The sequence below is a fragment of the Dipodomys ordii genome, unplaced genomic scaffold (genome assembly GCF_000151885.1).
Source record: "Dipodomys ordii isolate 6190 unplaced genomic scaffold, Dord_2.0 Scaffold82, whole genome shotgun sequence".
Classification (NCBI taxonomy): domain Eukaryota; kingdom Metazoa; phylum Chordata; class Mammalia; order Rodentia; family Heteromyidae; genus Dipodomys; species Dipodomys ordii.
The window spans coordinates 9,944,454-9,955,550 of NW_012267298.1; the positions used below are offsets into that span (position 1 = coordinate 9,944,454).

The window sequence follows — 11,097 nt, forward strand, 5'->3', positions numbered from 1 at the left end:
TTGGAGCCAGGCAGACCTGAATTCCCACACTGCTTCACCTAAGAGTCTGGGTGACACTGGGAACTCTGATTTGTGCGTTTCCTCAACAATAAAATGAGGCTGAAACTACCATACATCATGGTGCTATCCAAGAGCTAGGTAAGAAACACGAACGCAAAAAAATCACCTAGTTAGGTGACTGCCTTCCAATGATAGCACGGTTATTTCTTCCTTATTTTACCTCTACGTGGGCATAGATCAATTCTGGTTTGAAAATGTGTTCTTAATGCCACTGGCACATCTGTAGTAAGAAATACAGTGATCATACCCTATCCGACAGGATCAATGCTTCAGATTTTAATCTATGAGTGAATAGAAACCAGACAATGTTAAGAAAATAATCAAAGAAATCCGAGATTGCTTTGAACGTGTGCAAACAGCAAAGACAAAAACCTTGCATCCTCGAAGAAGCCTTTTTTGTCTTTCTGAACATAACATTTCTCAGTGAGTTTTAGAGCCCTCTTCTACTGTGATGTTTCTAGAGCTCAGGCATTCCACATTTTATATGATACTGAAGTGCCTGGCTACATGAGATTTTCTTGAGCATTCCTTTCCAAAGAGGAACAAAGATGCCGGGTTATCCCCTCCAAGATTCAATACCAGAGCAAGGCATGGCCACCCTTTTTCTACTCTGACACTGGATATTTTCCCTGCTCAAGGTCAGAAGCCAGGTGACCAGGCACCATCTCTGACCACAGCCCTTGTCCTCTCTGAGATGTGTGTCTGTGCCCACAGACCTGAATCCACACTGTGCTGCTTCGTTCTTAGACGCTCCTTTGTTCTTACACATGGCTTATTCAAGAGAAGGCAGGCAAGCAATGACTAATGTCATCATACATGTATGTTCATCTTATATGTTTAAATATTACATGCATCTTTAAACATGTGTTTAAATATGACATGGCGCTGGAGCTTGAAATCAAGGCCTAGGCACTATCCTTTAGTTTTTTCCAACCAGGGCTGGTGCTCTGCCACTAGAGCCACTGCTCCACTTCTGCTTTTTGCTGGTTAACTGGAGATTAGAGTCTCATGGACTTGGCTTCAAACTGCGATCCTCAGACCTCAGCCTCCTGAGTCATTAGGATTACAGGCGTGAGCCAGCGGTGCCCAGCTGTATCTAAGTAATTTATGTGTATATACAGAGTGTATGTTTTCTGAGTGCAAGGTATTCTTGGAACTGTGAATATAAAAACAGAGAAGGAAAAAAAATCCCAGCTCTCACAGTATTACATTCTAATGGAGAAAAATGAATGAATTCTAAATGAGAATATATTGAGTAAGTTCTCTGCAGCGTTTGAAGATAGACACGAGAACAGGACCGCTGTGTGGGGCTGAGCAATGAGAATGGGAAAACTCTGGGGGGACGTCAGTTTCCTGGAACTCTGGCATGTCCAAATGCTAGTGTGGCCTTGGCCTAGGCTGGCTCTTCTGCTGGAATGTTCCAGACTCAGGGGTAACCGGGCTCATGTCAGCTAACTGCCAGGCTTCCTGCTTGCTTCTGACTGCCTAGGACAGACCAGCAGGAGGACGTTAAGGCAAAGTGTCTCTGATCCTGCTGCGATCCCGGCAGGCGGCCGCAGTGTGCCATCGGCTCTCAACTCTCCCCTCTCACTGGTGTCATTGCGGAAAAAGTACTGGCTTGGTCCAAAACGAATGGGTTTACCTTGCAAAGAATCGTGCAGTCTGTCTGGCACTAATCTCTAAAACAGAGGGCCCAGACTCTTCCTCCTATCCCGTGTTTTAGCTCTGCATCTCCATCCACAGGTTTCTGCATCTTGCTGGTGCCCTCTCTTCCTCTGTGTGGCCTGGCTGTTTGTCTTGACGCTCAAGGGCTCTGCTGAGTGATGTTTCTATTCAAACTGATGAGGAGGAAGTGACAGGTGGTGGTGAGGGAAACAGAGCTGTCAGTTCTGTCTCAGGTTTCCCTGACTCAGCGGTGCATGGGGGCGCAGCAAGCCGCTAGCTCCCGGCCTCCCGACATCACAATGAGCTTTCAACTCTCTTCCCATTGCTGCAAACACGGAACAAGCAAGGCCACAGGATGGGGTTGAACCAGGGAGTCACCCAGGACTCACAGAGGACCCAAAGACATCTATGTCGCCATGTGCAATCCAGGAGAGGAAGCTGAACAAGGGGGGAGCGCCTCAGTACTTCCACTCTGCCCTGAATCGCCACCTTCATCGCCCACCTTGCAATCTGTGCTCCACGCTGCTAGGTGCTGGATCTTTCAGGACTTGACTTCTGTCTTTTTCTTGTCCCCTCTCATCCCTGCCACCTGTCACATGGACTGTGATGGTCACTCAAAGCCCTCTGCACCGTCTAGCTCCTGCTCTTGACGGGAGACTCCACCTTGATGATGTCATCACCTTGCAGCTCCAGGCTGGTCTCCCTCTACTCTGTAACCTATCCTCAGCCCAGCCACCAAATGGATGTGCCCCGAACGCACTCCAGGCTACCTCTGCGGTATTCAGATATCTGCAGCAAGCAAATCGCAGCCAGAAACAGAAGAGATGTGGAACCCACTGAACCCAAAGATCAATATTTGGTGATGAACCCAAAGATCAAAATTTGGTGAAACTTCAAATGGCACGCACAGGTTTAGGTGGGACAATGGTATGACAGTTGTGTTTCTCTTGAATCCTTTAGCTTTTGGAGATGATGTACTGAAATACTCAGAAAACAAAATGATGTGACATTAGCCATCACTGTCAGTACTTATACTGGTGGGAGACATGGCTTTGGGTACAAATAAAGCATGTTTTTCAATGACATGGAAAGTGGATATGGGATATATGGGACTGTGTTCTACTGTTGCATTTTTATTATAATAAAACACATTAAAAGCATACAGCAGCCCCCTCCAATTCCCTCCCAGCCTTTATAAAGAATAGTCTATATAAAGCCTTCAGATAGAATAAGTTCACATGGCCCGACACAAATGGCTCCTAATTCCTCAGACTCCACCCCTTGCTGCCTGACTCCTGGCCAGCTCTAGCCACGCTGGTCTCTGGTCCTAACATGCCAACGCAGCTCCAGCTCTAGTCCCGGAGCATATCTCCAACATCTCCCTCTGCCTGGTGCGTCTGTCCCCCAGCCCTCAGCGTGAGAGTCCTGAGAGTCCATTCATGAACTCATCAATGGACCAGGCATTCCTGCATCACCGACTTACATGCTTGTCTTTAAGACTCTCTAATCCTGCCTTGAGGGACTGGATTGCCTTTCTAACTGAACTCAGACAATAGCTGGATCCAGTTAACACTGAAGAAATACTTGATCCTCCAGAAGGAAGGCACAAGAGAAGAGGCAGGGATGGGGAAGGGTAGGGAGATTCCCAACAACAGAGGCAAAGAGATAGGCAAAACGAATATAAATCGGGATTGGCTGAGTGTTCCCAGTGCAGTACTGACTGCCAGAGCCTGAACAGGAAGACACAGCTTCGTGCTTTTCATCCAGTATACAGAACATGTGCATCTGCCCAATTCCCAAAGCCCCTGACCCATGTTAAGCTTGGCCAGGCCTAGTCCCTATTGCATCTGTGGTTGGCTTTTCATTTAGAGGTAACAGGTGCTTCTGGAGATGGCAGCCGTCATCCATGGAAACATAAACCTCAGAAGATTCCAGAAAATCACACACAATGAGGAAGTGCAGGCCTGAGAGGCAAGCTCTGACAAGCTGTTATAAAATAGCACTTGTAGCTGTCCAAGTGTAGACTAGAGATAGGTCCACATAAACACTAATCACAGCATGCGGTTGTCCCTGAAGGGCGTGTGCGCGCATGCAGAGAGAGGGAGAGCCTTAACGGCCGGCATAGCCTGCTGCCACCCTGAGCGCCCTTCCTCCTAGCAGCTTCCCCACAGTGACGCCTTCCTCCCTATAACAAGATGAAGGCCAGGAGAGGTCAAGCGACTTGCCAGCATCCCGCAGCTGCTGGGAAGTGAGTCAGGACCTCACACCCAGGATCCTTCCACTGTACAGAGGAGAGAGCAACCAGCCAACTGACTTCCTCATTTGACAGACAGGGAAACTGAGGCTCAGGCTGGGTGTGCTGAATGAGGAGTGGTGTTTCCAAGGTATTATAATTGGAAGAACTCACTCCCTTATCTCTCACCTACAGATCTCCACCATATCACCATCACAGGCCTTCTAAACAAGTCCTAGAATCTTGAAAATTCACGGCAGAGTTGTTTGGAAATCGAAGAGTTAAATCTTACTGGTGAGGAAGGACAGATTGGAGTTTGTGAGAAGAAAAGCAACCTGATTCTAGCAAGGAGGATAGAGCGGCCTGATTCTGTCTGATTATCAATCCACAGCTGATTCCCAATGCCACTGCCCAACTGAGTTAGAGGGTCTTCTGAATGAATGGGGATGCTTCTGCCAGACGCCAGGGCATCCTGCATCCTCCGGGCAGTCAGTGTTCCTTTGCCCTGCAGACAACGCCCTCTAGGGGGGACAGGAAGCCCCCTGGTCCCGAGCGGCCACCCCAAGCCCCAGGGCAGGATGCCAGTGCCTTGGGTACAGCTTGCTCCATACAGCAGGAAGGAGGGCCTGCGCCTCAGAGCACAACAAGTCTGTGACACCCTCACTCTGTGTCAGATACCATATTGTTAGCTTCATGCTAACAGGACCCGGCACTGGACCTGGGTCCAGCCCCATTTGCTGTGGATGCACAGGAGGGAATCTCACCCTGGTTATGTTTCTGCAGTTCTTCTGCTTAAACCTGTAGGAAGAGCCAGGCATACTGGCGATGTTAAAACACATCAAGGATGTCCAATTTACATAAGACAGATGCTTAATTAAATCAAAAGATTAAATTAAATGCCACACGGAACATGATATTCAATGATAATATGGATACCTGGGTTAAGCAGTGTAACATGTTAGAAGCTCCCTCTTTGTTCCTATTTTCCCTTAGGCTTTTCTTAAAGCTTAGTCCAAATCTCACCTCCTTCATGAGGCTCCGATGACCTCCAGGCTGGGCCTCTGGTGTGCAGTGCCCTCTCCAGCACTGGGCCGCCCTCTATCAGGCACTTTGATCACACAAGGATGTGCATTACTGCATACCCGAGTCACAAACTCATCTCCATGCTGCCAAACCTGAACCAGGGCATATTACATGGGAGCTTCACAGAAAAGCGAGCTGAGTCTACCCTTCTTCTGATTGCAGTATTAATGCCAGGTGCCTGAAGCTGGCTCCTGTCCTTATAAACTGTAATCCAGTGTGCGTATGCTGGGCATTGGAAAGGGAAGACAGTTTACTTACTCGGAGACCTTGTAAGCCAGGGGCTCCATCTTTGCCTTCTGGACCAAGCAGACCCTTTAGGAAGGGAAAAAATAAGAAGAGAGAGAGGGCAAGTAGTAAATGCAGGGTTTAAAAGCACAGGTTATTCCTCTTGGTGGATGGGGAAATCTTGCCTCCTAATATGAAATTGTAAGGTCAGGAGAGAATGAACAACACATTATTTCCAATTCACTTAAAAAATATGGAGATCTCTTTGGCCCAATTAGTATGGTTAACAAGGAAGATGTAAGCAACGCCATGTGAACTTTACTGATAAGCACAGTAAGGAGTCGATGGCTTATTTTAATGGACTCTATAAAGCACACACAGAAGAACTAAACTATAGCACAAGCATTAGGTTCTAAGCCCAAGGCCTTTTTCCTTACAGCTTGCTGGCTCAGAAAGAACTAGCTTCACCTTTGTTGAAAGATAACTACTTTGTACAACTACTTAACGGCAGTAAACTATAATTTAAAAATAAAATAAAAAGCCAGGCACCGGTGGCTCACACCTATCAGGAGGCTGAGATCTGAGGATCATGGTTCAAAGCCAGCCTGGGCAGGAACGGCCATGAGACTTTTATCTCCAATAAACCACCAGAAAACCAGAAGTGGCACTCTGGCTCAAGTGGTAGAGCACTCACCTTGAGCTAAAGAGCTGAGGGAGAATACCCAGGCCCAGAGTTCAACCCCCACAACTGATAAAATAATAATAATAAATAAAACAAAAGAACTAGCCTCGGTCTCCCAACTCTCAGGCAACAATGCTGTGCAAGGGACAAGGAAATGAAAATGTGTAGGAAAGAAATGCACTCTTGCCTAGGTAAGGAGCTTTACTGGGGGTGGAAGTGAGGTTCGACACAATCCTCACTCATATCCCACGCCCTCACCCTTTCTTGGACCTGCTGCGAACGTCACTTGGCATTGTCCAACAAGGCCTCTGGTTCTGTCAGTTTAGTCATTTGTCATTGTTGAACTTCAACAATGAGAAGAATGAATAGGTTTCCCAAAGCACTTGAGAAAACCACAAGAAGTGTGGGCGCTAATATCATGACCCAGTACCGCATGGATGTCTTCACTGAGAGCTTCTAGAACCTACAGAGAAGCCAAGTGGACAGCCAAGAACCCTGACTCAAGCTCTGGCTCCATCACTGCTTCTGAGTAAATCATAGTCCTCTCTACATTTCAACTTCCTCATCTGAAATAAATAGCATTATCATCCTAACTGCTCCTACTGACAAATGTTCCATAAATAATTGGTGACCAAGCTGTATTTAGATATGACTTCTTTAATACTGCTTTGTAAATGAACTCAGCAATGCACAGACTGCAAGAATTAAATGTGTGCTTACCCCTCCCTTGTAAGGACAGCTCTGCTAGACTCAGGGCATATAGGGAGAGAAGACCATAGCAGAGTCAGTCTGGATTAAGCAGCAAGAAATGGATGGCATCGATTTGCTCAGTTGGACTTGTCTTACACTCAACCAGACATTGGTAAAACTACCAGGGCCTATTTCATTGTGGAGAAAGGGTAAAAGTGGTCGGCATTTGGATGCAGAATGCTGTACACAGTTTCCACTTAGAGAATAGGATATATTTTTCCTCTCTCTGGGTTTGCTGAACACAAACTTAAAACTTTTCATACTCGACAGAAGTCACTGAAGCCATCTTCTCATTTCAGTTCAGTTGGATGAATATTTAGGAAGCAATTGCTCCATGCACCCTGATCCAGGGGCCTTGGGGACTCAAAACACGTAGAAACAACCACTGACATCGAAGCTGGTCTTAATAAGCCTTCGTAAGCCCCTGCTTTGTATATTAGTTCATTTAACTTTTGTAGCATGGTTAGGTGAGACGATCAAGATGACTTCCCAATTTTGAATGACTCAAGTGAGGATTAGAGACATTACAGAATGTCACCAAAGACATAAATCTACTTTGTGGGTAAGCATGGACAGAAAGCCAAATGCTGCTTTGGCTCTTCATCCCTGGTGCTTCCCAGAGCCACACTGATCTTTATAAGCTCACACTTCAATCAGACCCACATTAGTGCTCTCCTCTTAAGTGCCCAGTTGAGGGCCATCCCATTACACGCATATCTTATGCTCTGGTTTTGCAAGAAACACTGAATGTAACGAAGTTGGTCCTGTCTTGAAGGATCTTCCTGTCTCTGATCTTTCACTATTGTCCTCCTTTGAACAAAGCTAGGCTGGTGGCTTTCTGAACTCTGCCCAAGGGAATTTCACCAACCATGTATTTAGGTTAGTACCGTTTAGTACCACGTATTTTACTAACCCTCACTCTATCAGGAGCACCTGGCCTGGAGGGTATCTTCAGGACCACGGACAGCTCTGCGGGCTGGCAGATTGGCTGTCCTGGTGTTTAGGGGTCCTTTTCATAATCCTGTAGTATATAGACCCTTATGCACTAGGTGAAGTGAGTTCTGGGACACTCAGGTCTGGTTTCCTGGGTGGCTGATTTCAGGGTCATGTCCAGGTTTCTGAGCTACACACATCAGTGGGAAGCACAATTATTTCTCAGGCCTGGGGAAATTCTAAGCCCACCCTGAGCGGGAGAGGGATGGCTTACCGGTGCCCCTGGTGGTCCAGGCGGGCCCTGGTGACCTCTTGGTCCTGGAGCCCCCTAGAAACACAAGCAGCACATGCATTCTCCATGACCCTTCCCATCGCCCTCCACCTGACCCAGACCAACACCGGGACCACCACCCCCTGACAGTAGTTCGTGGCCCTCATCCCTAATAGGCACTCAGTAGCATCGGTAAGGCACCTGCCTTCCTGGCAGGGAGCCAACAGGGTCCATCCCTGCCCAAGGCTCCGTGGATCCTGACTCCTTGTCTGTGGCCCTCCCACTTCCACAACTGAAATCCCCACAATGGGAGGCTCTGCGTCCGCTTACCTGCTCTCCCTTCGGGCCCTCTCTCTGCATCTGTGAGACAAACAGGTGTTAGCGAAGGGGCTGGCCCTGTCTCGGCAGCAGCCACACTCACTCCAGCCCATCCAGGGCATTCACATGCCATGCTGTGATTGGGCAGTTCCGGGCTTGTATCTGATTTGATCCCATTTGTGTGTATGTGTGTGTGTGTGTGTGTGTGTTGAAAGCCTTCTGTCTCACGCCTGTCACTGTCTTTATGCTTTGAGGTAAAGACCCTTCCGCCGCTGGTGACTCACCACAGAGCCTGGCACACCAGGAGGGCATGTAGGTCCAGCTTCACCCTGTGGAGAAACAGCGAGCACTTTCACTCAGTTACACGCTGCCACCGCCAAGCCCCCGGGACCTGCCTACTCTTCTAATCCCAGAGGACTTCCTTGGAATGCCCTCAGCAGTGTCAGTCTCTCACGCCCGGACTTATTCTACCACGGCAGTATTCTGGAAGCTTCTGCATCTGGTTCTTACCTCTGCATCAGACTCAGCTTTCTGAGTTTTCTCTTTGTGTACATTCAGCTCAGGGCCTGCCTCTGGCTGGGGGTCTATGAATGGACCTTTCCTGAGATTTGTGCAAATGCATGCTGCTTTGAGAACAGCCCTCGGTCTACCACTCAGTGGGCACCGGCAGGGAGCAGGCACAAAAGGAATCGTGAGCTATAACTGGTAACATGACCATTGTGCTAAGTTCATACAACCAGCACTCAACTAATATCTATGGAAGGACTAAGCAAATGACTGCAATGCTGTCCAGCCATCTTACTTGTGCTATAGAAAAGACACCACACATCTGTCCCCTTGGTGTATAGTCCCCTGGGCTATCATGGCCATGGCTTGGCCATACTGTATTTCCCAAGGTCTGAACAATGTTGTGTTCTGCATGGAGACTTAACTGTGCAAATTCAAATCCCTCTATCACACGTTGACCTCACTCTGGTATCTAACTTAAGCAAGGAGAGTGCTTGTATCTCTGTCCTTACATACAACCTTGAAACACTGTTCTCCTTTACCCTCGACTCGGCTCAGGGGTCACGAGAAGAGGTCAAAAATGATCAAATGAAGAAATAAGATACCAAAAACACATGAAAACATCTCTGTATCCTAAGATCAAAAAATAAACACAAGTGACTGAGGGCACGTCTGCCATCCTGTGCTGCATTCTGGGAAATGTTAGGTGGACAGGGTCCCATCCCCCTTGGCTGCTCTCACTTCAGACCCTCCTTCTGACACCAGGCCTATGCACACATTCCTCTCCTTCCCACGTCCACTGTCTCCCACGCCTGCTCCAGGCAGGGGAAACTCACCTCCTTTGGTGTAGCACCAAGAGAATCCCTAAAATCTCCTCTGCCCATCTTGTGATGTCAAAGTGTGTGGGTGCAGCTTCCCCACGTACCTCCTTTTTGGTCTTTCCTATGTGATTACTGAGCTTTCTGCCTCACAAATGTGGTTTATTGGGGTTTTCTTCCTCTTGGTATTACTACTGCCCACACAGGTGAACACACATGGACCCACACACGGGGCACACCCACCCATGTGCATGCCCACACCGTGTATTTGAAGCCATTCTATACCATGACCCGGCACTTCTGTGATGTGTACACACGACAGTCACACACCCTGATCCTCGCTCAAGGACATCGGCGTTTCCTGCCAAAGCACTTGCCTCTTCCCATAAAGTGACACAAAAACTTCATTCCCACTGGGCTCTGGTGGCTCACCCCTGTAATCCTCCCTTGTCAGGAGGCTGAGATCTGAGGATCATGGTTTGAAGCCAGCCCAGGAAGGGAGATCTGTGAATTTTTTAATCTCTAAATAACCATCAAAAAGCCAGAAGTAGAGCTGTGGCTCAAGTGGTAGAATGCTAGCCTTGAGCAAAAAAACTCAGGGACAATGCCCAGGCTCTGAGGATAGTGGCTTCTACAAGCCACAGTAATTTTTGGTAAGATCAGATGGCTGAGACCTGGTAAAAAGAGCCCCTAACACTTTCATTTACACATTTATGCATTGCATCACTAACACATTCACTCTTTATATTTTGAATATTGTCATCGTTACTAACAAAAGTTAGTTTTCCATAATAACTATAAAGGCACTTGACACATGTTTGAATCACTCACAGTTGGGATATGTTAAATTATCGCTAAGGAAAGATAAGATCCTGGCATTTTCCCATAACCGCTGTGCACACATCACCTATAGCTGCATGAGAACTTTCTCCAAGAAGTTGCTATGAATCCACCTTTTTCTCTAGGGCGTGACCTTCTCATCTCAGGGACAAGGACACTCTGAGGCACAGAGATATTTAGGGACCAAGGTAAAAAAAATTGTATTCGAGAGAGTCAAGTCTTTTTCTAGAAACATTTCAGTTCGTGAGGAGTCTTGGCCACGCCAGGTGTCTCCGGGCGGCCTTTCTGGCATTTCTCCACATGGCAGGCTTCCCGTGATTGTGTCATAAACATGGCTGCACCTGCCATCCCGGGTTTTCCCTCCCCCTTTGCTCAGGCACTGGGTGGAACAATGTCCAGTGTGAGCAGCCTGGTGGGGACGCCATGGAAGGAGTGGGGCTTCTAGCAAGGAGGGAACAGGAGGTCCTTGAAAGCCAGCTCTGTGGACTGAGCAGCCCCAGGCGAGTTCCTGAGCCCAGACAGTCCAGTCATGTCTCCTAGACCCCGTCCTCTAAAACTGTGAGATGACAAACACTCGTTGTGTGGAGCGACTACGGTTTAGGATCACTGGTTACATAGAAATGGATGGCTAATACAACCACAGAGTTGAGCTAGTAAAATCCCTAATGTGACATAAAGACTTGATTCCCACTGGGCCCAGGTGGCTCACGCC

The 11,097-nt window shown here is 47.8% G+C and overlaps 1 protein-coding gene across 1 annotated transcript in view; it reads right to left on the reverse strand.

Annotated features, from left to right (window-relative positions):
• Window positions 1–11,097, reverse strand: part of Col22a1 (collagen, type XXII, alpha 1) — a 155,337-nt gene that overhangs the window by 57,043 nt on the left and 87,197 nt on the right. Inside the window, exons 27-30 of the mRNA XM_013025135.1 lie at window positions 8,505–8,549; window positions 8,233–8,262; window positions 7,906–7,959; window positions 5,300–5,353 (exon numbers count right to left, since the gene is read on the reverse strand). Coding sequence (XP_012880589.1) covers window positions 5,300–5,353; window positions 7,906–7,959; window positions 8,233–8,262; window positions 8,505–8,549 — 183 coding nt within the window. The remainder of the gene's footprint in view (window positions 1–5,299; window positions 5,354–7,905; window positions 7,960–8,232; window positions 8,263–8,504; window positions 8,550–11,097) is intronic.